The sequence below is a fragment of the Amphiura filiformis genome, chromosome 11, assembly GCF_039555335.1.
Source record: "Amphiura filiformis chromosome 11, Afil_fr2py, whole genome shotgun sequence".
In the NCBI taxonomy this organism is placed as follows: Eukaryota; Metazoa; Echinodermata; class Ophiuroidea; order Amphilepidida; family Amphiuridae; genus Amphiura; species Amphiura filiformis.
Window position 1 is genome coordinate 9,902,739 of NC_092638.1, and position 27,610 is coordinate 9,930,348.

Genomic DNA, 27,610 nt, shown 5'->3' on the forward strand with positions numbered 1-27,610 from the left:
ACCGTACTTCAATAAAAAGCAAATATTCACACCAGGTGTTCATGATTTCTTGTATTTATAGGAAGGACAAACAGCACTTCACCTCGCTAGGATATCAGGACGTGATAAGGTGTGTGAGATATTATTGAAGGCTGGAGCAGATGTACATGCAAAAGATAAGGTGAGTATTTACAGAGGATAGATATCATTCATTGTTATTCATTGAAAAATTAAACTGGATCAAAGGTACAGACATGCACATGATGAGATATGCTTGGGCCTATTATCAGTTTTAAAGTTCCCATTTTATACCTATGCCCACAGAAAAAAAAGGTGTACTTTTACTTCAATAAAAGCAAAAATTCATACTAGATGGCATGGTTTCTTTTATTTATAGGAGGGGCAAACGGCACATCACCTCGCCAGTGTATCAGGACATGATAATGTGTGTGAGCTATTGAAGGCTGGAGCAGATGTACATGCAAAAGATAAGGTGAGTACTATTTACAGAGGATAGATATCATTCATTGTTATTCATTTAAAATTTAAAATTGGATAAATGTACAAACCATTGATACACATGAAAGGTGTACTATTACTTCAATAAAGCAAAAATTCACACTAGATGTTATGGTTGGTTTTTGTATCTGTATCATGAGCAAACAGCTCGACACCTTGCCAGTACCAGGGATATGAGACATATCTCGGTACATCAGGATGTGATAAGGCTGGAGCAGATGTACATGCAAAAGATACAGTGAGTATTTACAAGGGACTGATATCATTCATTGTTACAATTTGATTTTGGTATGTTATTTATGGTATATGTTTCACATTTAACCTTGTCTTGATGAGATGCACATGGGCCGATACTTATAATCTTTTTAAAGTTCCCATTTTACACCTAAGACTGAAGAAAAAAGTTTACTATTACTTCAATAAAATGAATTCACACTGGATGTCATGGTAGGTTTTTGGCCCCCATACATATTCATCAAATTCATTAATCACTGTGCAGCTCCAACGCAATAACCGATCAACTTCATTATTATGTTTTCAGGGTTATTAGGAGTTAAGAAAACATAATGATAATATTGGATGGCTTATTTCGCATGATACAATAACATATCGGATTCGTCATACAAATATCGAACTCGCCGTTGGCTCGTCCGATATTTTTATGACTCATCCGATATGTTATGGTATCATGCTCAGCCATCCAATATTATATCAAACTTGGTGTGGTGATAGGATATGGTAGCCTGATGTGCTGTATAGTTTTGTGTCATGTTATTTGCATATTTATGAATATTAATGAGCTTATTTGCATAATTTGCAAAAATGACCAATTGACCTCTCAGTCCAAGCCAAATGTCCTACATCAGCTATGTTTAGCCAACGGAGAGACACTTCATTGATAACCCATCCAATACTTATTGATGTATGTTGCTCCATCAACTCATAAAGAAAATATACTTTTCAAACAATATCCAATACCAGGTTCTAAAATTAAATATTCATATGAAGATTATGAAGCCTTGGTAAACGATCTTATGTTATAAACTGAACTAACAAAATTTGGCGCTTTAACTGCAATGTTGGCAACATTGTACTCTATTGTCAATGATTTCTATACCTTTGTTTCTGGTTCGATGAAGAATTGAAGAAGTTGTGAATATAACTGGTCAACACTCTATGCTCTTGTAAGCCAATACATTAATACGTGAATGGTATTTTTATAGGCCTGTGAACAGAAAGACAAACAGATAGAAAATGGCCGAACCTGGATATTCACATAAAATGATAGAATAAATAATAACCCATAAATCTCTGCATTAAGGTTTAAACTGCAAGATAGGCTGAAAAAAATGCACTTCAAGTCCCATTAGGTAAAAAAATGCCACCCCTGGTATTTTCTGTAAAATTGTGAGTAAAAATCGTAAAATATATCTTATTGCCCATTAATCCAAAAATTTGTATTATCATTACGTCGATTTTTAAATCCATGTTCAGGACTTTTGGTTTTTTGGCTAAATTCAACCTGTGCTAAACTTGATACATTTACTAACGGGTGTATTTCATGGACTGCTATACACGCACGGAAGCAGTATGTACGTCCAAGCCTTAGTCACAGAGGTCGAAGGTTTTATATGAATAGACCTAGTTAATTAGTGTCTTCAAACAGACGTGATCAGCACAAGATAAGGTGTGTGAGTTAACAGTGACATGGGCTCAACCACGTTTTTAGTACAATTATCCACCATGTTTGAGTACTGAAAGTAATTCCCTCTTTTTACTGCATCAATGAAAAGAGCAGGAGGCGCCTATATATGTATCACTCTAAGCACATAGGCATCCACCCTCTTCATTATTTTAATTTGGCCGGTTAGACACAGTGAGGGATCATGGGGATTTTCGTATGTCAATGTGCTCGAGCCCCCAAAACGTCATTTAAATCACAATTTCTCTGGTTTGCATCTTTTATTTCCGATCCTCGCATATATTAATTATGTCTTGCATTGTTTTACACCCTGCCAGGGTGAAACATATAGGCTGCCTCCTCCTTCATTATATATAATAATTGATATAGGTTTAACAGCAACTCATCCATGGTTATATTGGCTGCCATGTCCATATTACATTGCATTTAGCTAATAAGTTTAAATGTCAGACAAATATTTGCAACTCAAATATTGTTTGAACTTCTAGTGACATATGTTGGCACCACAAGCTGTTACCAACTTTGTAAGTTATAATATTTAACATGCATACTTGTAACTACAATTTGAATAGCAAAAAAAGTAGCCTTAAACGTTTCCATTTGACTGGGAATGGTATCAGAACCCATAGAAAGCTAAACTTCATTTTTGAATACTATTTCAGGAAGCGAATCTGATGGATGCTCAAAGTGAAGAAATGCAGTCTCTTGCTAGTAGGCTAGACAAATCAAAATTGGACGAATCACAAGGTACATGTAATGGTAACTGGACATTTCATCCCCTCGCATTTTCATCCCCTGGACATTTCATCCCCTGGACATTTCATCCCCTCATGTTAAAACGCTATTGTAGCGTTCTTTGTAGAGCGTGACAGTAAAAAGATTGCATATGAATATAATAATTGTTTAGGATCTTTAGAAGGAAATAATATAAGGAAATTAATCTTTATTTAAAATTAGTCTTATTTATCCAACCAATGTATGCACCGTGTTCTGTATGAGCTATCACCAGCTGATCACGCGTATAAAAATCGATCAATGTTGAATGGCAATAGTGCAATGAATTTACCTATTGAACAGTGCGTGTAGGCCCCCTACAGGGATGATTCTAATTCAGTATTACGTCTAGTATTATTATTTTATTAGTATTATTATTTTGCTATTTTACCGGGTAGGCCTATCGTTATCATTATATTATTATTAATATTTTTATTATTATTATTTATATTATTATACTTTGTTTTTTGTTGTTGTTGATAGGCCTATTAGTATGGACTATTTAAGCTAAAGTGTATTTCTTCTCTTTCTTCCTGTTATTTATGTATTTATTGTGTATTGTTTATGCATCTAGGCCTATAGGCTGTTTTTATTTATAATTATTATAATTTATGTATTTAGTATTTATTTTGTTTCTTTCTTTCTTTATTATTATTTACTTAGTTGTTCATCTAACAAAATTAGTACATTTTTATGGGAACCATGTATCTGTTATGTGGATAGTATGTTTTATTATTAATAAGATGGTGATAAAAGATAATAGCATCAAATATGTCTGCATATATACGGTATAGGCCCTAGGGAAGGATCATGGCAATATTTTTGTATTGTCCACTTGATGAGGTGTTTAGATTTAGTGCAATGTCATGTTATACAATGGGAACAATAGCCGTCAGCCGAATGGTTATGGTTACGGTACAGGTCAGGAAGTTGAACTCTTTCTATCAGTGGAATCTATATACATATAACTATATTGCCAGTTTTAGTCGCCCAATTGGGCGACTTTTGCCCTCCGTCCCGCGACAAACAAAGTGCTCCCGCGATTTCGCGACATTTTGGCTACTTTGAAAATCTCACCCGCGAAATCCATTAAATGTTGGGCGATTTTTGAAAAGCCGACTTCAAAATTGTTAAATTGGATATTCTGTCATAGTCAATGGTCCTTCAAAACAAAACCTCCAAACAACTAATTCAAATAAAAAGAAAACATTCTGTGGTCAGTGTGCATCCAAGTATGACAATGGGAAACAAATTAAAGTCGATACACGCGCAGGGAGATAACTGATATAAGGGCTTAATCCCCATGATTATCCTTAGAATATTCCCATATCAATTCTCACAAGTGGCTTAAGACGACAAAAGTGCCAAGCAGGGGGCCAAGTTTCTCTTTTCATGTAGGTTCACTTGGGTTTATTAAAAATAACATAACTACATGTCGTTCCATGGCTCTGGGGAGTGGGGCAGTGGCTGAAAATAGGTTAGTCTACATTACCAGTCGTTATCTATTTTTTTTTTGGTTGAAAATCATCTACCGTAATTTTACAAAAAAAGCATGATGTAGGCCTACGAAAAAAGGTTGTTTTTGGGTTAATTAAAGATATCACTAACTACATGACATTATACATTGGCACGGAGGGGTGGGCACGGGGGGGGGGGGCGTTGAAAATAGAAAATAGCTTAGACTACATTACCAGTCGTTACTCGTTATCCACGGACCCGGGAGGGTGTTCTGGGTTGATTGATTGAAAGTTGACTGAACTTAAAACTCATGGTTATAAAAAATTGTATAAAAAGGAATGGTAGGCCTATACTATTTTTGATTTAACGTTTTATCAGCAAGAAAGTATATTCGTCCCAAAGTATAAGGTCTCACATAAATTTATCATGAAATTTAAAAAAAAAGTCGGTTAATGACAACTTGACTTCCAGTACGGCGTGTACAAGCACGACCCGAAATATTATGATGCATCCATCATCATGCACAAATCGGATCAAATCCTTTAGGTATTTTCGAAATGAAACATTTGTCAAAAATGAGGAAACCACAGGACAAAGTTGAGCCCCATACATGTAGTTGTGACGTGGTGTATCAAAAGGAGACACTTTTGGGCAGGTTCGTAAATGGAGAAATATAAAACTAGTAAAAACTACCCTGTGGTGATTTTTTCATAATTTGGGTTTGTTGCAAATTGCTGATGTTAATAATGTTTTTAAAATATTGTCTGATAGTTTCAGACCGGACTATAACTGACATCTTGTATTTTTCAGACACTTTTCAAGGTCATTCCTAGGCATTGTTCAAGTTATCACACCACCTCCTTATAGCCTATCAACGCTGACATACTGTGCATGGGTTCCTTGGGCACGGGTTACAGCTCTATGGTATTTAAGGGTCTTTTGGTGAAAAGCTCAGTCTTTGAATCCTTCCCCGCCAGACTCCTTTTTTCAAGTTTCTTTCTTTCATTCATTTACGAATATCATTATGTAGTGCATGGTGATGATGGGGATACAGCTAGATAAGATGGTCATGATGATGGTCTGAGACTAGTTCGTCTCAGATTATGCATGGTAGGGTCTTTTGGGGACAAATGCTCAAAGTCTATAGTTTTTACACGGGAACCCTTCTTGATCGTTCATCTTTTGTTCTAGTCTTTAAATTTGATTTAGTGGTATAGTGTTCACGCGTGCACGTAGGTCTTCCCTACCTAGGTACCTTGGAAGATGTAGGTGGTTCGGCTTAATGCTTATGCATGATTGTATTTTAAACTTCATCACTTGTTCATTCCTGTTCACGGCGCACCGTCTTCCCGATCTATATAGATTCCATTGATTAATAACACACCAGTCAATGATTGAAAGAATTCAACTTCCTGTAACCATTCGGCTATTGTTCCTATTGTATAACATGACATTGCGCTAATCACCTCATCAAGTGGACAATACAAAAATATTGCCATGATCCTTCCATATGCAGACATATTTATCAATATACAATAAACAGATAAATAGTATTAAAAATGTACTAATTTTGTTAGATAAAAAACTTTAAGTAAATAATAATAAAATAAATAAATAACAATTCATTATTTATAAATAAATAAATAAATAAATAAATAAATAAATAAATTAATTAATTAATTAATTAATTCACAATACATAATAAATACATAAATAACAGGAAAAAAGAGAATACACTTAACATAACAATAATAAATAGTCTGAGCTATCAACAACAAAAACCCACAGTAAATAATAATAATAATAATAATAATAATAATAATATGCCTAATAATATTAACAATAATAGAAATGATATAATGATAACAATACTCACAGTAATAACAAAAGATATGCGCGTATGCACTGTTCAATTTAGGTAAATTCATTGAATGTATAAACTATTATTAACTATTAGTCTATTATAGGCCCTGCTGCCATTCAACATTGATCGATTTATATACGTGTGATCAGCTGGTGATAGCTCATACAGAACACGGTGCATACATTGGATAAATAAGATTATTAATTTCCTTATATTAGTTCCTTCTAACTAAGTTCAAGATTCTAAACAATTATTATATTCATATGCATTCTTGATTCACTGTCACGCTCAAAGAACGCTACAATAGCGTTTTAACACGAGGGGATGAAATGTCCAGGGGATGAAATGTCCAGGGGATGAAATGTCCAGGGGATGAAGTGTCCAGGGGATGAAGTGTCCAGTATTCCATGTAATGATATAATTTCATGAATATATAGTATATGATCCAATTTGTTCCACTCAGGCTAAGGCCAGAAAAAAAATTGTTTGATTGTCCATAGATCCCTTCCAAGGGGTAGGGTCTGTTGGTTGGATTTTTTATTTTTTGCAGCAGTGCGGCGTTAATATGGAATTGGCACTGAAGAAGTGTAAATGTTATACTGAAATATTGGTATGTGCAAGGCAATTATTACCATGGAAGTTTTTCGTGCACATCAATAGTTTTATTAATATAAAGGTAGACTTTTAAAATTTTGGTTGTGTATGCATTGATTTTGTATGCGATTCCATTGAAAAAAGTGTTTTTTTAATGCAATACTTTTCAACAACACACACGGATGATGAGTAATTTTGTCATGGGGGTATATTTTTGCGGCGGAGGAATATGGAGTTAGCTTTCAGATAATGTGAAACAGTCTATTTATGTGTCGTCACACGTGTATATGGGAGAAGTCTTTGTTCTTGCGTATTACCATTACAACAAGCATCAACTTAGATACCATCGGTTAATTTACATAATAAGCCAATCACAGTTTGCTGAATGTTGTTTCAGAAGTAATGAATAAACAAAGGTTGTTGGCCCATCACACGCTGACCCAAGGTGATTTCATGCAAGCGGGTAATTTCGTACATAAGTGAGATAGTCAGGATCGCATATTTGTGCAGTTCATGCACATGAATTAGAGACGCCATATAGTTACATGTCATACATGTATGCCAACGAGCTGGCCACCGACTCAACTGTAATGATTATTCTTCCGGACTTTACAACACGTTCACAGATTTTCCCACATTTGATCACCGAGTGCTGTAAGGAAACCTGTAAAATGGAGTCTGAATGCAATTTTTGATATTGCGGTACATGTCGGCTATTTTTCTGCAATTTTTGGCCGTTGTTTAGAGTTTGTTTAGGACTTCAGTGTTGTGGACCATACCATTTTGTTTTTACGAAAGGGGTGATGTCTCCATAATTTTGTTTTTGCTTTATTTACTACTAAATCATCGGTCTGGACATGAAATTGATTATTGTGTAAAGATGAGACTTTCAAAAGTAAGGGGCATTTCTGAGGTGGGAAACTAAAATATATGTGGATAATAGCGAAATGGAATTGGAACATTTTTCTTAACTTCAGAAATGGTAAGGAAATGCTTAAAGAGACCTAATAAACATGATTAAAGAACATTTCCAAAATGCAAAAAACAAAACAAAAACGTAGGTTTATAAATATACGAGCATGTCATTGAGTACCCAACATTGTATATTTGAGTAAATGTTTTATTCAGTTCACATATTTCATTTTAATAACCTTGTTGTAAACAATGTAATATTTCCCAAATTTTAAAACTTAATGTTGGAATATTGATACTAATTCAGTAGTCCCAAAATAATTCACAATGCAAGATAGAAGATAATAAAGACCTGGTACAAATTGCCTTTGAACTATCAATGAAGTAGTTTTTAGTACCTTTAAAAATTGCACGAAAATCAATCTCATTTTTTTTAGGCCTGTTAAAATTCTGTGCAAACCCGTCAAAGGTGACAGAAATCCCTGACAGAAAAATGCTTGCACCCAAATCGTCATATCTGCCATAGTGGATGTATTGTAACGATGTCAAGCCATTCAGGGCAGCTTTAGGTACCTTTGATAAAAATATGTTGATTGCCTTGAAATTTGGAAGTATCTGGGTTGTTTAATACTATTAACATGGAGTACATGACACATAAATCGGCTCCACCTGTTTAGCTTTTGCTTGTTCGATGTGTTCTCACAGGATCTCCATGTGCGTGCATTAACGAAGGGTGGCGACTTGTAAAAGTTATAGGTTTTAAGCATGTTTTAAGTCGATGGGTATGTGCATATTTTTCCCCAAAAGAAAACATGTTTGGTAGTGATGGTTAGAGGAAATATCAAATTTAGATTGGAAATAGTTAGTTACTTTATCAAAATGTGTTTCGGTTGGGAACTGTGGATCCACAAAAACGAGTGTACATGCATTTTTAGCCCATATACAGGAAATACGGCATTTTGTTTATGTTTAGTTTTGTATTGAAGGATGTCCACAGCTCATTTACTTGCTTTGAAAGATTTTAGATACATTCCCACTACATTTTATTACTAGTGCCTGATTTCAATCATTGAAATTCTTAATTTTTGAACCAATATTGTATGTTGAATTACAATTACTAGGCCTAAGCATCATTGATTTGATTTGATTTTAGTTGGTAATGCTTGAATGTTTCTATGGCCCAGTGTACGACGCATAAGCCTCTTCCCTTTCAAGTTTGGTACTAATCTTCTGTAAATAAGGCTAAGAATTGCTATACTCAACATGTTTGTACACTGCTGGTGGGTTTTTAAAAACAAAATAAAGAAATAGATTTAATACAAACTTGGAACTGTTTACTTTCAACAATTTACAGGGTCATCTTCTACAGTTCTAGGCCAGCTCTTTCGTTCAAAGCACCAAGTCCTAACTAGTATTTGTATGAAAATGTGACAAATTTTCTTTATTCAATGTGTTGTCTTCTTTAAGACTTGGGGTCTGTTACCGTCAAGCAAAATTTTAAATATGTGGACAAACTCAAAAAAATAGAAATCCTTGATTCTTTTAGCATGGAAAGGGTTTAGGAGGGACATTTTAAAAATGACATTTAAAAAGTTGCATTTGACCTGTTGGCATGGTAACGGACAAATCAAATTTTAGTCAAAAATTACCAAAAAATACAATTTTCATTTTTGAAAAAAGGCAAAGTTTGGTCGAATGCCACAAATAAATAAGATGTGATATTATTTATAAATATTTTTCTTCAGATAGGGGCATGTTTTGGTAGTCCTAGCAAATGAAGAAAGAGCATCTCACTCTTTTAAAAGATCCTTTAATTTTAAGTAGAAAAACACAAATAAAAAACAAAAATCGTAAGTGCCATTTTACCCCAACATTGAAGGGGTGTAACTGTAAAGAAGAGGTTGATATTTTGTAAGTGTATAGTGTCATAGCTAGAGTGAACCCTTGTTGACAGATATATAGTTTCAGAAAATTGGGCTCTCAACTTCTAAAGAAGTTATGGCTTTTTAAAAGTACCAAGTTTTTGAAAAAAATATGTATTTTTTAAGGGGGAAAATTATAAAAAAAAAGGTCATATTTCGATTAAAGTATTGTATTTAAATAACCGTAATGAAATAATTATTGAATATATTTCTATTGATGAAAAGATTCAGTGACTTCTTAAATTTGAGTATCAGTATTAAATGGCGCATACAAGCTATATTTATACATACAGGCCTTTTAAGCATGTTAAGCAGATTAGACAGATCGCAGTGCTTTTCAAATACAGATAGAGGGCAGCGCTTGGAAGACGGGTTGCTTTTAGCATCAGACAGCTACAAACAACAGAGTTCACCAACTCTACAAGAACACCAATCAGGGGCAGTCCAAGAATTTTTGGCAAGCGAAAAAAAAGGGGGGAGCAATTCTTGGCAGGTCATATACCATGGTTCCTAGCCGTCGCAGGAGCTCATAGGGTATACTGTCAATATACCGGTAAACAACACATCTGATTTTACCGGGTTTTTGTAAGTTTGCCACTGCAAGTTTAGGTGATGGCAATGGACATTGGAGCACATTTACTGGGCAGACTATACTATAGACATGTTCTAATAAGGGCTTTGAAAAACAGTGCAGAAATGTTAAAATATGCAAAATTCCTTGCTCACTATGCTTGCATTATACATGTAGGCCTACATCTAGACCATTATTATAAGGCATGTGCAGGGAGGGGGGTCAAAGATTTGTTGGCAGGCCGAAAGGGGAAAGCAATTCTTTTTGGCACGCCGTTTTAAGCCTAGGCCCTCAACATCAGGAAGCATGTAAAGTTTCATCTCCAGCAGATCGAATCTTCTGGGAATTCAACATCAGAAAATGTTGACCAAGAAACACTTGAAAATCATCAACATCATGAACTTTGTGCTGCTTTTAACATCAGGCAGCTAGCTACCCGGTACGAGCAACAGTGTTCTCAAATTTCTACGAGAACACCAATCAGCATAGGGAGTATGTGAAGCTTTATCTTCAGTAGATGAATCTACTATGATGGATTCAAGAGGTCTATTGAAAACGCTATTCAGTTGCCCAAGGAAACATGCACAACGACATACATAAAGCGTTGAAGCGTTGACGCTAGTAGCTCACATACAGTCAGGAAAATATGACAAAATTACAAACACCAAAATTAAAAAAGCCTTCTATCCAAGATAAGAGGAAATACAAGCGGACAGCAATGCAATTTTTCTGAATCGGAGATATGATTAGGTCATGAATTGGCCCTAAAGTCAGCAAAAAAAATTCCAAGAAGCAGAAAGAATTTATTATTGATGGGTTTGAGCTTGAGCATGGAGAGGTCACTGGGAATCCGGGCTGGGAATAGAGAGATCCTTCTGCTGTTGCTAAGCAAATGCGTTTTTTGGCGGATGTAAAATAGCAACAAGAGGGCATTTAGTAGGCCTACCTCTGAGACGGGGGGTGGGACATACTTCTCTGGCAATTCAAGGGCAATCCCGACGGCAACACCACGGGAACACGATTTGTTTTATGCGCATGTCTAGCGCATGCGCATTTTGAACAATTAGTGATATCAGCCGTTAAAAACAGCCTGTGATCTTCAATCAGCTGATCGTAAATAACAATCCCGGAGTTGACCAGCTTCAACACACGGTTACAATCGAATCGTGACAATGAGAATTAAATCTTTACTCCCAAAATTCAAGAATATAGAAAATAAAGTTTCTGCCAGGGTTTCTGCAGCATGGATTTGGGCGGTGAAGTGCAGGCATTGACGCATCAATTTATGGATCTACACATAAATATTAACGAAGTACACTGCACAACCTGGAATTGATCCACGAAAGTAAGTTAAGCTTAACCATCTACATGTAGTGAAATTTGTTATGATCATTTTAAATCGGGTGTGGTGCTGAATCCAGTTACAATTTTGTGGATCTTGTGGTTCTGTAATCATGATGTGAAAAGAGTTGAAACGCAACATCTTCATAATTGACATATTTCTCAAGAACCATAATTACCGTATTTACAATACTATTCATATATTAAGAAATTATTTTAAGTGTGTGACTTGTATTCGGTGATAAGGAAAGGATTAAGGGCTTATTTTTCATTAATCTCCTATCCTAAACCATGAAAATTGTCTTTTTATAGCTGCGTGACCAAAAAAGCATCCTGTACCGTTGATTGGTTTTAATGTTACCTGGTCACAGTCCTAATGAAGTAAATTTTTAAGAATACATGACAAGCCGTTCCTATGCCAACCTGTCCTTGCGTCAACCTGCACCACATTTTTTGAAGGCAACTCGTCACTGACCAGTGACCAACCTGTCCCTTGCTTGCTGGAGGGAATAAAGCTAAGGTAGTTGACTATATATATTGTCAAGGAACGGGTAGACTATATTGTCAAGGGCAGTGGTGTACCGTGTATTGGGGTCACTTGTCAGAGCGGGCAAAATCCTGGTGTGTGGTAGATTTACCCGGTCACAGGGTAGATTTTCTCAGGCAGAGGTGTAAAATAGGCTGATTTAGCATAATTGTTCAGGTTTTCCTTCCTGGTCAAAGCCATGGGGGGTGCAGAGTGACCCTGCCACAGATACGCTACTGGTCAAGGGGTGGGTTGGGATAGGGACAAGTTGTATATCAACCAATTTTTACGCCACTTTTATGCAATTATGGTTCTTACAGGTACCCCGGTATGTCAATGATTTCTGCTAAGCAGTAGATGTGTTGGTTAGGCAAAATGTTACGCCCATAGTTGTTTTTGACGGGGAAGATCAAGCTACAAGCAAAGCAGCACACAAAGGAAGAAAGAAAAGGGTATGTATTAATTCATCATGTATTTACATCTTCATTCTTGGTAATTGAAGTAAAAAAAATCAATCTGAAAAGATATGTACAATGTATGTGAAACGCTAACATTCACATATTTTGGGTATAATCGCGAATTTTAGGTTTGGCCACGAATTTTAAGATTTTTCCAAGATACCCATTTTTAAAGTATTCATTTTCCAAAAAAAACCATAAGTTTTCACAAAATTGAAAGAACCCATGGTGATCTGTAATACAATCCATGCAGAAAAAAGTACCGGTATAGAAAATAGACCATAGCAGAATGGTAAACTGCATATCCGTCAATACATGCTTTTTCCATGGGAAATGAACTTTGCTGCTTGCAGGTTAGCATTTATTCTGTATTGAAAAGCGTGTACTGACGGATATGCAGTCGACCGCCCTCATCATACGCATATTTTGGGGGTGCTTTAGCGCCAGCCCCGGAGTCAAAGCAGGGGTGGCCAAATCGAAGGGGCAGCGGAAGAAGAAGGGGCGGCAAAAAGAATTAGTAAAGAAAAAAGGGCGGAAAATTTGAAAAAATGTGTTGCTTTTGGGGCGCTAGTGCCTAGAAATCCTTTTTTTTTGTTTTTTGTTCTTCACTTTTTCAAACGACCGTAAAAAAATTGGGGCAACCTTTTCGGGCTGCTGAGGAAGGGGCAGCAAAATTGAATTTTCTTCAGCCCCCCGGGGTAGGGGTGGCCACGGTACGCCACTGCTCATAGGACTTAATTTTAACGAATTCAACTCTGCGCCGCGTAATTTAATTAAAAAAAATGCAAATTTGAACTTTTTGGTAATATTATGGATAAATCACACAAATCAGGAATTTTGTGAAATTGATGCGCAAAATTTGGTCTCAAAAATCATACATTTTTCCGGTGCTTACCAATACAGTGTAGTTCGTAAATACAAATTAGGGCACCAAATCTGTGTGGGTACTTGTACTGTCTGTGTAATCATTGGGAATTTCAATATTTCTCTGTTTGTGTTTGCTTGTTTTTTTACGTCCAAGTACTAGATTTTCCTTGCCCTGGACCAAAACAAGCATATTTAAAGCACTGTATACTTTAAATATGCTTTCTAAACAACATTCCAATGTGCGACATTTGGAACGACGATAAAGTACCTTTAAAGTACAAATAAAGCACAATGACCAGAAAAGTACATTTAAAGCATACTGAAAAAAAAGCACATTTAAAGTACTGTACTTTAATTGTACTTTATAGCAAACAAGCATATTTAAAGTACTGTGCTTTAATTATACTTTATACCAAAACAAGTATATTTAAAGCACTGTACTTTAAATATGCTTTCTAAACAACACTCAATGTGCGACATTTGGAACTAATAACGATGATAAAGTACCTTTTAAAGTACAAATAAAGCACAATGACTAGAAAAGTACATTTAAAGCATACTGAAAACAGCACATTTAAAGTACTGTACTTTAATTGTACTTTATACCAAACAAGCATATTTAAAGTACTGTGCTTTAATTATACTTTATACCAAAACAAGTATATTTAAAGCACTGTGCTTTAATTATGCTTTCTAAACAACATTCCAATGTGCGACATTTGGAACGACAATAAAGTACCTTTAAAGTACAAATAAAGCACAATGACTAGAAAAGTACATTTAAAGCATACTGAAAAAAGCATATTTAAAGTACTGTGCTTAACGAGGTTCCATACCATATACCAGTAAGCTTATAATTATAAGCTTACCACATATGGAGCTTATCAAAGTATTGGTAACATAAGTATGTTCACATGCAAGCATACATTACCAGTAACTATCTCCTGTAATCAAGCCTGTATTTGTAAGTCCATTAAGGCCTTCATTTTATATAAATATGAACATGCAGTTTTATACATCCATTGCAATATGCAACCTTAGCACAAGATGGCTGCTGGTATTTTTCAAATCTAGAAGAATGTAGTCATGTGACTTGTATATGTAAACATCACATGACTATGATGACCACATTAAAGTACATTTAAAGTACACTGAAAAGCACATTTTAAGTACTCTTACATTGCTGACAATACCGGGGGAAACCAATCCAGGTAAAGTATACGTGGACAATTCCACGGTAACTCGTGCTACACTTTATGGCGTCCTTTTACATACTTTGTGCTCCAGCTTTTAAATTGATTTGATTGGAATCTGTATTTTTTGTATTTTAATACCCAACATTCAAGGCTAGATCCTTATAGTATTGTTAATTCAGGATATCAACTTTTGTATGTATGGGACAGCTGTAAAAATCGGTAACTCGTGCTACGAGCAGAGGACATGCTTAAAAATCACTCATTTTTATTTTGATGGTGTGCTAAAAAAAAAACACTAAAGCCTTATTGATTATATGATAAGTAATTGCTATAATAAGGCTTGTTTTGGTATACCTTAAAAAGTTGTGCCCCTCATAGTTTTACATTGACTGGCAAAAAACATGGTAACTCGTGCTACGGTAACTCGTGCTACAGTTTGTCCGGCCATATATAAAATGGTATTGTTCATCTAAATGTCAATTTTTTTGTTGATAACAATTCCTCAACAACTGGTGTAATGATCAAATAACTCAATCTATGTACAAATAACCCCCCAAATAACCCATCTATGTACAAATAACACTATTCAGTGTACAATGTATGTAGCAGCATACAATGTACCACACACATTACATACAAACATCCCAGCCTTACATACGCCTTGCTTGATCCTGTTTGGATATTTTATTCTAGGGCTTAAATTTAAACAGTTAAATTGAACAGTCAACAAAATAAAACTTTTACTTCCATGTTATTTGACTCTAAATTCCCTCACAAAACTTGTAATGTTCATGGTTATTTGCTCTGTAAGTTTTTTAAAAATTGCTTTCTGAGTTATAGAATGTTTGGTCATCTTTTGGTTGAGACCATTTCCTGCTTGGTGCAAAATACTCTAGTTTGCCCGATTTCAATCACTTCACTAAGCTGGAAAATGAGCCTCATTACACTCAACAACACACCAATTTCCAGTACAAATCTCAGAACTATACCAATCTCAGTATCACCAATGTCACTGTGGCTGTTAATCTCAGGATTTCCAGTATCTATTTTGTTTGTTTTATTTCTTCTTTTGCCTCGGTTACTCATTCAGTGGATGTTGTAAGGTATCCTCTGTTCTTCCATGAGGCCCATATTAATTGATTGGTTCTTAGGCTAGATCCTAGGGGGTGGAGGGCTAAAAATTTTGGTTGCATCATTTTGACCAGGTATTGATAGTGGGATATATGCTAAATAGCATGTTTTTTTAGAGAGACTGTACAATGTAAAGTCTTTGAGCTTAAAAAAAAGGACTTTATTGGTGTGTGCAAAAATTTGGTAAAAATAAATTTACACTATTTTGGCACATGATCGGGGTGGAAACTGGCTCCTTGAATCTTATCTTTATCTTTGCCTTCCATATTTTTACTTTAATTTTCCTGTGACAGGGGGTCACTTTTCTCTTTAATTTTTGGCCCCCACACATGTGTGGTTGCCTGGTTGTTTGTTTCTTTCTTTCTTTGTTTGGCTGTCCGGCGGAAGCAAATTCATTAATCCACTGTACAGCTCCAACACAATAACTACAAACTTGGTACCGGTATGGTGATAGAATAATGGTGGCTTGATGTGCTGTGTAGTTTTGTGTTATGTTATTTGCATATTTATGAATATTAATGAGCTTATTTACAAATTTTGCCTACATTTTCATTAATCCACTTTGCAGCATTATAAACACAATAACCAATCAACTTCAAACTTGGTTTGGTTGGATATGGTGGCCTGATGTGCTGTATAATTTTGTGTCATGTTATTTGCATATTTATGAATATTAATGAGCTTATTTGCATATTGCATATTATTTTTTATTTACAAACCTTTGTTATTTACACACTTTTGTGTGTGTGTGTGTGTGTGTATGGGCACCTTAATTACGAACTGCATAATTCTAGTTTGTCATGGGGCAGGCTGCCCCCTTCCCCCCCCCCCCACCCTGGCTACACTGCTGCTAGAAAGCTGTTACCAATATCATGGTCACATATGCATATTCATGTAGTTGGGAGATCCTCTATTGCTGCCAAGTGGTAGATTTTGCATTACCTTTGCTGGTACAGGGGGAAGTGGGCTATGGTAACTCGTGCTACATCGGTAACTCGTGCTACTGGTAACTCGTGCTACAGTTTTAAATGGGTCATTATTATGTGATGGATAGTGTTTTGTATATTAATTTATTATTTTTACTCAAGGCACTACTAGTAGAAGGAAAATAATAAGTGGCATCAATTAAATTGCCAACATTTAGAAAATATATAAAAAAATGCATCTTTCGGTAACTCGTGCTACGCCATATATTTAGTGCTATGAAAACGCAATGAAAGAAAAAAAATAGTTACCAATACCATGGTCACATATAAATGCATATTCATGTAGTTGGGAGATCCTCTATTGCTGCCAAGTGGTAGATTTTGCATTACCTTTAATAAGTTTTTCACTTAAAATACACTCTCCAAAGAAACTTAAAAAAAACACCCAAAATGTTAGAAAAATGCCGAAAAAAGTTTATAACTTGAACCTTATATCAGTTTGGAATAATATAAAAGTTAAAAGAAATATATATTGGCAATTTCATTTTTTTGAGTCATGTCCACTTTTGCTTGGAATTGCCCACATAAAGTACTGATAAAGTATATTTAAAGTACACACTGATGTTCAAAATTTGGTTAAGTCCAAAATAAGCACAATTAAAGTATACTCACTGACACTTGGAAACAACTAAGTTCAAATAAAGTATAGTTAAAGCACAAAAAATTCCCCATATTTATCAAAATATTCATAAAGTATAATTAAAGTCATATAAAGCACATTTAAAGCACCTTTAAAGTACACAGTTTTTCCAGGATATGAAAATTAAGCACATTTAAAGTACACTTTATATGTACTAATTAACAGAAAGTACAGTTAAAGTACCCATAAAGTACAGATAAAGTACATTTCTAATGTGCTTTATTTGGTCCAGGGTGGGTAAAGCTCAACCTCACTTTCGTGAAATTAATCAACTAGAGGAGTTTATGCATGCATCTAATGTATTATGTACCTCAATTTTCCTCAAATTTTGATATCTAAATTTGCATTTCTTTCTTCATGTCATCAGGAGAAAAAGACAGGAGAAGGCTAGAGCCCTGCACCACCATGCCACACAAAATGAGTATGGCTCGTATATACACATGTATCATACAGTAAAATCGATTAAGGAACCGTTCACAAACACTTGTTTGGGGCCCTGATGCACAAAAATTTCATCGTGAAAATTTTTCGGGCCCCCTTTCAGATCTCAAAATTTCAGGGCCCCCTTTTGACATGAAAATTATGGGGCATCCCCATATACTCAATTTTCCCGGGAAAATTTGTGGTCAATTTTTCAGAGCCCTCTACCCCTAGAAGGGTCAAAACTTTTAAGAGCCCCCTTTTGCATCAGCCCCCCAACAAGTGTTTGTGAACAGTCCCTAATGTAGATGCAATTCCATGATCATCCACCATGAATGGGCTGCAGTTTCAGCAAAGTTAGTTTTTGAATAGAAAGGAATTTGCCATGTACATTGTATTTTAGCCACTGATTTTTAGTTTACTACACATACTTAGGGACACAAACTCATTAAAAATAATCCAACCCAAAAAACCCTGCTGTATTGCTAACATTACAACCCTTTTGTACTGAGTAGCCATGTGACTGCAGTGTTAAGGATGTTGTGAAAAACCTGCATTATATTTAAATACAATTTTAAATCATCATTTTTGGCTCTGAGCGGAGCTTATCAGTGCCTTTGTCATGCAACTAACTAGCATTCATTTTCAGGCCACAATACGCTGTTGGTTTTTATGCTAAGGATCATTTAATGACTGATATGAAGACTTAAGTTTCGTTTCTAAGTTTGGCTAAGTTATTTTCGAATCGATTGCACTCCAGATTTTATTGAAATTCAGGCGATAAAAGTATTATTTTTGGGTAAAAAAGACCAAAATAGTCACGATAATCGAGTTATATCTTGGTTCCCTGTGTGTGCTAGAGATTATTCTGGTCTGTATAATTTAAGATGCGTAATACAGACGGAAACCAATGGAGGTACATTTCTTAAGATTTAGTTCAGATCAGAAATTATTTGACTACTTCTTAACTTTTCTTCACTATTTCTTTATAATTTAAATAAAGAGATAGGTAAGGAATGTCAAAAATAGTCAAGAACATGTCTGAATCTTGAATAAATCCCGAATAAATCTGAACAAATGACTTTTCTGGGGACTATTTGGCTTGCGCAAGTGCAGTACGAAAGCACTGTGCCGATTTTTTTGTTAAAGGTCACGTTTTTACCGATAAGCTGCGATGCTCAACAAACTTCGTACTTTTCTATGAGGCTATTTTGAACCAATAAATCGATTAGTTTTTCTTGATTGATGACATCACCATTTCTGAACCAATCAGCAAACAGTTTTGTGTGATTGATCGATTCTTGCAGTAGTCTCCACAGCAGCCAGTTTGGTTCCGCCCCTTCCACACAAACATTTTTGTGGAGGGAGCGTAACCAAACTGGCTGCATAGGAGACTAAGTTCACTGACCCACTGACCTTGCAAACTCAACCACAGAGAGCTACGGTGCATAATCGAGGTGAAAATACGCTAGTTTGTTTACCATTCTGAGCTCATGAGCTTCTGGTAAATGTCATTCCGAAGCATTTACGAGCATACCATAATATTTTTTTTATTTTTTATAAAGATGTTTATTTAAGTTATTTGTAAAATTCAGCGATGGACTTAATATAGAAGTGGTTTGATTTTAGTTGTAAACGCGGGACTCGACCGGCATGACAAGTTGAACATGTGAAGTTCCAAATTCGGAAGCCATGTACTACTATTCCATGTACGTAGGTCTCACACGAACTGCTCCGAGGTTATACTGACTACTAGATTGTCTACTTTTGTACTTTCGTAAGTGATGAAATTGAAGAAAAAATCATGAAGTGAAATCTATCAGAAATAAACACTGATGTGATGTAGGCTAGTCCTGCTTAATCGGAGTACAGCATCCAGACCAGGCAGATCCAGATCCGAACAGAACTTACGATTGTTCGGTTGGACCGGGTTCAACACACATGACACAACAGACATGTCAGGACAGAACAGTTTTGGTGTTTAAAAAAAATGCAAATGATCTCAAGTCACAAAAATTTGTTATAAAATTTCATTTTTTGTCTCGCCTCAGTATTTCTGTCTGTCCGGGGGTGTGGATGTCCGTGTGTCCGTCTGGAGCTGTATCTGGGAAACTGTAAGACCTACGCAGTACGTGGACGCTACTTGGTGGGAGGAAGGGTATCTACGTTTGCTCCATAATTGTATGTTTTCGGTGAAAAATAATGCAAATTAACATAGCTAATTTGCATAATTTATGCAAAAATCAGCGCAAATTGATAAAATTTCATTTCTGAACTTTGTTCAGGATGGGACTTAGTAATCACTATTTCCGTCTGTGTGGGGGTGGGATGTCCGAATGTTTGTCCGGAGCTGTATCTGGGGAACCGTAAGACCTACGGGGACGCTACTTGGTGGGAGGAAGGGTATCCAAGTTTGCTCCGTAATTGTATGTTTTCGGTGAAAATATGCAAATTAACATAGCTAATTTGCATAATTTATGCGAATATCAGCGCAAATTGATAGCGGTGCATGGTAACGAAACCTTATGACAGGAATGATACACACCTGCTGATCACCTGATTAGTTTTTGGCGAAAAGTATGCGCATTTAGTTGTTAAGTTGCATAATTTATGCGGAACGCTTCTACAAAATGGTTGGAAATCTGAAGAAATCCGCCTTGTGAAGCTGTTTCTGGGGATCCGTAAGAATGCTAAGCCCTATGATGATGAAACGTGGTGGGGTAGCATGACCAGAGGATCTCGACCTGATTCGATTTTCAGCGCAAAATATGGTAATTACCTACCTAATTTGCATAATTTATGCATAATATGCAAAAACCTTTTTTCTCGGAGACTAGGGGTCGCACTTTCTTCAATCTTGGTGGGCGGGTGCATCTTGACCCCAGACAGAACAAGTTTGTATTGGTTAGTGGGTGAAGGTCACTCGAGGTCATCCAGGGGTCATCTAAGGTCAAATTACTAAAACTGTCGTATGGGCATGAAACTTGGTGGGTACAGTTAACATTTAGAGTCAAATTTTCTGACGGTCATTTTGGGGTCATCCGAGGTCACTTAGGGGTCATCCGAGGTCAAATTACTAAAACTGTCGTATGAGCATGAAACTTGATGGATACACTTAACATTATGAGTCAAAGTTTCGGAAGGTAATTTCAGGGTCATCCAAGGTCACCAAGGGGTCATCTGAGGTCAAATTACTAAAAACTGTCGTATGGGCATGAAACTTGGTGGGTACAGTCAACATTTAGAGTCAAATTATCGGACGGTCATGTAGGGGGCATCCGAGGGCACCAAGGGGTCACCTGAGGTCAAATTACTAAAAACTTGTATGGGCATGAAACTTGGTGGGTACACTTAACATTTAGAGTCAAATTTTCAGACGGTTATTTTGGGGTCATCTGAGGTCACCAAGGGGTCATCTGAGGTCAAATTACTAAAAACTGTTGTATGGGCATGAAACTTTGTGGGTACAGTCAACATTTAGAGTCAAATTTTTGGAAGGTCATTTCAGGGTCATCCGAGGTCACCCAGGGGTCATCTGAGGTTAAGTTACTAAAACTCGCATGGGCATGAAACTTGGTGGGTACAGTCAACATTTCAAGCCAAATTTTTGGAATGTCATTTTGGGGTCATCCAAGGTCACTCAGGGGTCATCTGTGGTCAAATTACTAAAACCTCATGTGGATATGAAACTTATTGATGGATGTATTATGCTCTGCAAATAAGATATAGCTACCAACCAGCAAGATGTATGATTGCGTGTGATCTGGCACATACAATGTATATGATTTCACCTGTTGCACATTCGACTGCAATTACTTTCACATTCAAAAAAGCACAGAGCCACAGCGCCATTGGTGCTCTTGTTTAAATTTAAAATGCTAAATATGTAATCCCGGGTATGTAATTGTCCCATGCCAAGTAACTGTGATTTGGTAGGCAAATGTACATTGTATTTATTACGGCAAACCCTTGCTCATTCATTTGTGATTAAGCCAGTCTCCGGAAGAGACTATAGTTTCAGTCACAGTTTTGGTCACCTTACACCTTCAAATGTGCTCAAAATTTACACTGATGTAAAAAAAAAAGATTTCTTTAATTTAACTTCATGTGAGGAAAGTAGTTGTGAATTTGTTGATAATTTATATTTTCTGTGTGCCCTCTTGTGGCTGTGGTGTACACCTCACACTTTTGTGCGGAGAATGTCAGTGGAAGTTGGAGCTACATGTAAGAAAGCGTGAGTACCGGTACCTCAAACTGCTTTGAAATGAATTTGAAATGTTGTCGCTAACAGTGGCATTTTCATAATCACTTGCACCATTTTGCCAATGTTTGCCACCAGCAGTAATTTGTCTCCCAGAATATCATTGTATCCCACGTATCATTTTCAATTTGCAGTAAAAACTTGTTCGATGTGAAACAATATTTTATTCTATTTCTTTTTAAATTTATAGGTTGGTGTGTGTGGTAAGGCAAAAGATTGACCAAGCCCTGGAAACTGATAACTCAGGCAACTGGTAGTCAGGAACCATATTTGAGATCGAAAAATTGCAATAAACATTCCTCTGCGAGTCTGTGTACTGGTGTACTACAGTGCCATTTGTGGCAACAAGCAATCGACAAGTAACTTTTAGATTTTACATTCCAATTTAGAAATTAAATCTAAGCAGTGGACTGTGACAACAAGTGTTTTAGGATTAATATTATGAAGCTCAGTTACACTACCTGATTCATATTGGGCTGCCTGCACAGGTACACCATCGCTGAGGTAGTCGGAGGTACATGTACTTGGCTGGTACTGTGCAGTACCAGGTGAGTACCAGTTTAGAACCAGTGCAGTACCACTGCTGGTGGATCCTGTGCAGTGGCATAATTGGTACTGTGTAGGTACTTTGTGTGTACCAGTCTGCAGATGGCCAAAATAGGAATCTTGTAGTGATAGATTGGATAGACAGCTGAGAACATCATGCTTGTAAGCTTTTAGGCTTTGGGTTGAGCCTTTTGTTTGAGCCTGGCCTATCAGGGCCCGAGCTTGCGTCTGCCCGGACCAACTGGTTAAATAAACCTGCAGGGGGTCACTCCCATTGTGGCCTGTACACCTCCTGCGATAATCAACTTTTGAAATGCACCCTAAACATTAAACAAGGATTTAACCCTTGGCTAAAACGATACCCTAAACAGATATCACACGCCTGTTTTCACACCCTAAACATATACAGGGATTTTGTTCCTTGCATCAAATTTCATACCCTAAATTTCATTTCCACGTATTAGCAATTGCAATTTTGCTACCCTTTTTCCAATTTTTCATGTTTTTAACACCTTAAACACGTTACACACATATCGTGCCTACCCACGAAAAACTGTCCTTTTTACGCATTTTTATTATCGCGGATGGTGTACATGCCACAATGGGAGTGACCCCCCTGGGAAATAAACATATTTGTTCTTGGTTAAAAAAACACAAGAGCAGTCATATCATGATTTAAACTAAGTAGTCCTCCATCCCCCAATTAGTGCCCCACACTGAACTCTTTTGACTCAAAGGTGCAACTAACCCCATTCGCCCATACACTCAATTTATTTCTATAATGTTCTGAGAATCTTCCTTCCTATACTTTGTACAGAGTTAAAGAGTCCAATATAATCAACACTTGGACTCAAAACTTGGACTGTGTTGGATAGGCTCACTTTTCCCCCAAAATTGTTTTCCACAATTTTTTGACCAAAACTCATTTTTGACCAAAAATCACATTTTGACCAGAAACCACATTTTTTACCAAAAATCACATTTTTTACCAAAAGTCATGTTTTTGACCAAAAAAGATTCTGAAAACATAATGATAAAATTGGATGTTTTTTTCACCCAATACAAAATTTATTGGTCTCGCTATGAGTTAAAAAATATTAGACTTGACTTTGTCTCGTCCAATATCTTAAAACTCATAGCTCGACCAATAAATTTGCGTATTGGGTTCAAACCATCCAATTTTATATCATTATTGTCACGGAAATGCAAGTATTTTGAAAAACTCCCAGCTAACTCAGTCATGTGGCAATACATGGCCTTGCGATCAGCAAACTGAGCTAGTTCTTCATGAAATGAAGATTTTGAATTATGATCACCATGAACACAAGCTATTGCCAAAAAAATGGGGAAAAATGCAAATGGACATTAAAGATGAGAGAAGAATGACTAGAATCTCAAGACTTAGTAGAACCATGCTATATAAAAATAACATTTTATTAAACCTCTTTACATGGTATCTGAAGATTTACTTTACATTATTGAAGGCAAATTTGGTAACTTTTAACACAATCAGGGTTGTAGCTACGCTGGGCGGTGGCGGGCAGACCCGCCCGGCGCTCTTAATTTCCACCCGCCACAAGTTAATTTTGAGCCCAAATACCCGGCACTCCAGTCTCAAATGTTTCAAAATCAATGAACAATCAGTATAAAAATGAGCAATTCTTATCAAAATTTCAATTTTTTTTACCATTTCATATAAATTTCACCCGGCACTAAAATTTGCCTAGCTACAACCCTGAACACAAACACTGGCAGATGATGTTAACAATCATGACTTTGTATGTGTAAAAATGAAAAGAATAATAAATTAAAAGCATAATCATTTGCTTTGCTTGAATTTATTTCAGTGTTGCATTTGAGTAGGAATAGAAATACATGTAAGATGGGTAAATATCATATAAACAATGGTATCACACTCCGCATAGTTCAGTTGCAGAGAAGATGGTTTGCCATTTTTTTCTTTGCTGATTATTGCTGTATGGAAGTATGGTTGGTTGACAACCTTGCGAAATTTGAAAATTCCAGTCAAGAGATGCATAATTTGACCTACTTGGGGCTTTCATTCCAGTTTTATGTGTTTGAGCCAACAAGGACCAAGGTTAAATGTTACGCACCATCAATGATCAAATAGAAGTAATCAGTGGCATAGCATAGGTCATCATATTGGGGGGGTAATTAAAGCATCTGTGTCTGATTGACAGGCCTCGAATTAAGGATCTGAAGGGGCACAGCAACTTTTTTAGGGCAAGTTGTTAATTGCATTGGATTTTCACTCAAAAGGCAAGGCAGCATGGCAGTTTGTAATATTTCAAGAGGGCATCATGGCAACTGTTGAAAATTTGAGAAGGGCGCCAAGGCAATTTCTCAAAAGTGAAGAAAGTGAAGGGCACCGACGGCAACTTCATTAGAGGGCACGGCAAGTGACTGCCTTGGGTAAAGGACATATTTTGAGGGCATTATGGCAGTGGGGATGGGCACCCACGGCAAAATGCTGTGGGTGCCGTGGGTTAATTCGAGGGCTGCTGATTGAGGGGGCACAATCCATTTTCCGGCAATTTTCCAATTGGATTTTCTAAACTTTGCAATCGATTGGGGGGCATGTGCCCCGTGCCCTATGATGCTACATGGTTGCAACATGGATTCACTGTGATCATATGCTCCAAGAGCACCATCACCATTACTGCATAGCTGGAAATTTTTACTAGGTTTTTATTTTTGCAGGTGGTACTACACCCCTTGATAAATTTGTGACTATAAATAATAATACACTGGTAACAAAAGTTATGTATATTATAGGGGCAAGGAATCCAGATACTATACCGCTAGAATGTACCCCATTTATATAATGAACCACCTGTCTTGAATCACTGAAATTGCAGTGAAGTAATTGGATTCCTTGCCTCTATAATATACATAACTTTTATTACCAGTGTGTAGTTATTTTTGAGAAAAATGCAAAATTAGTCACAAAATTTATCAGGGGTGTAGTACGTACCACCTTAAAGAGGAAGCCCGCCAGAGTAGTTCTTCCGGGGTGAATCAAACCTCCAGGGAGTGAAATGTCTTTGATCATGTTAAGAAAATATTGCCAAACAAATGACCCTGGCATAGTATAAATATGCATTAGTTAAGTCACTTGTAAATTGTCACTAACTAATTTGATAACCAGGCAGGTTTGGTTTATCCCAGAAGAACTGCTCTGGCTGGGTTTCCTCTTTAATTTCAGAATGGTAAATTTTATAGCTTGCAAAAATATTTTTGACCCATATGTTGTAATAATCGGAACTGCTGTGAATGCAAGAAACTATACACTATACACCTATTGAGGTGCAATTTTCAAATTGTTATCCAGACCATATGGGTCAAATAAAAAAAAAAAAAAAAAAAAAAATTGGTAGATGCTTTAAGGGGGTACTACACCCATGTGGTAAATTTGTGACTATTTTTGCATTTTTCTCAAAAAATAATAACACACTGGTATCAAAAGTTATGTATATTATTGGGGCAAGGAATCCAATTACTACACTGAAATTTCAGTGACTCAAGACAAGCGGTTTAGTATATGATAGGAAACGAGGTACATCCTAGTGGTACCTTATTTCTTATCATAAATAACAAACCGCTTGTCTTGGGTCACTGAAATTCCAGTGTAGTAATTGGATTCCTTGCCCAATATACATAACTTTTGTTATCACTGTGTTATTAGTTTGTGAGAAAATGCAAAATAGACACAAATTTATCGAGGGGTGTAGTACCTTCTTAATACCACGCAACATCATACTCTATTCTGATCATTTTTGTTGTGCCATTATATATTAAATTTTCTGACTGCACAGCTCTTTCAAAGACCCTGTATCATATCAATGTCCTGTATCTTGGCAGGCAGTTGGTGCATTATTCAGTTGTTTATGTAATTATTGGAGTAATTCTGGAGCTCTTTACCATAGTTTTGTTCTCCAGGAGCACAATCATTTCCGTAAATATTTTTGTTCACAAATAATTATTGTGCAGATCTAACCTTTAGTTTATTATTGGAGTTCATCAAACAGTGCAATGTCTCATAAATTAGTCGCAAAGTTAGCCAGACTTTGACATAATGCCTTTAACTACTAACAATTAAGTATTTCATTCAACTATGCTGATTTTTTTCCCCAACTGCTGAATGCTGGTACTTAAATCCAAACGACTAATCATGTTATAGTGCTATGTGAGAAGTTTGCGACAAATCCGTAGGTTGAAAAATCCATTGAGCTCCATTGAATAACCACCAAGAATAGTTCCTGCTGTTGATTCAAAAATCAATGGTTTCCTATGTCCATGGTATAGCCATCACAAGGTCCATTTTCCAAACCATCATGCATGCTTCCTGTAAAAAACAGAAGACAATAATAACAATAATTTTACATGACATAAAAAATCAAAAAGAAAAGCTTTTTACATGTACTTGCTTTAAATAGCCTCTGGATGATCAATTAAGTTGAGATAATACATTATCATCTTGACATTATTACTATTATCTCCATATATTTAACTTCAAAAATATATATTGAGATAATTTATCATAAGAGCTATTTATCATCACCATATATTTATCTTGAGATGATTTTATATAATTTATTAGTTCCAGAAAAAAGGTTTTGAGATGATGTATTCTCTTGAGATAATTTGATTATCTTGAGATTTATTAATAAAACTTATCTCAAGATAATTTCTTGAGACACTTATCTATAAAAGATAACAAATTAGAGTCTTGAAATAATAAATTACTTTGAGATGAGGTAATTTATTATCTCAGGGTAATTGATCATCTGAAGATAATTGATTATCTCAAGATAATGATCTCAAGATAATTTATCATCTCCAGATAAAACATCTTGAGATAATGTATTTTCTCAAATTATCTCAACAATTATCTCAAGTCCTGTCCTGACAATGTCCCTATT

The 27,610-nt window shown here is 36.0% G+C and overlaps 1 protein-coding gene and 1 long non-coding RNA gene across 2 annotated transcripts in view; both read left to right on the forward strand.

Annotated features, from left to right (window-relative positions):
* The window catches only part of LOC140164333 (uncharacterized), a 65,779-nt gene that overhangs the window by 10,344 nt on the left and 27,825 nt on the right, over nucleotides 1-27,610 (forward strand). Inside the window, exons 7-9 of the mRNA XM_072187609.1 lie at nucleotides 62-160; nucleotides 377-472; nucleotides 2,863-2,947. Coding sequence (XP_072043710.1) covers nucleotides 62-160; nucleotides 377-472; nucleotides 2,863-2,947 — 280 coding nt within the window. The remainder of the gene's footprint in view (nucleotides 1-61; nucleotides 161-376; nucleotides 473-2,862; nucleotides 2,948-27,610) is intronic.
* Nucleotides 11,522-17,866, forward strand: LOC140164334 (uncharacterized). The gene is made up of 3 exons (XR_011860512.1): nucleotides 11,522-11,640; nucleotides 12,483-12,614; nucleotides 17,808-17,866. It is a non-coding gene; the product is annotated as an uncharacterized lncRNA (long non-coding RNA).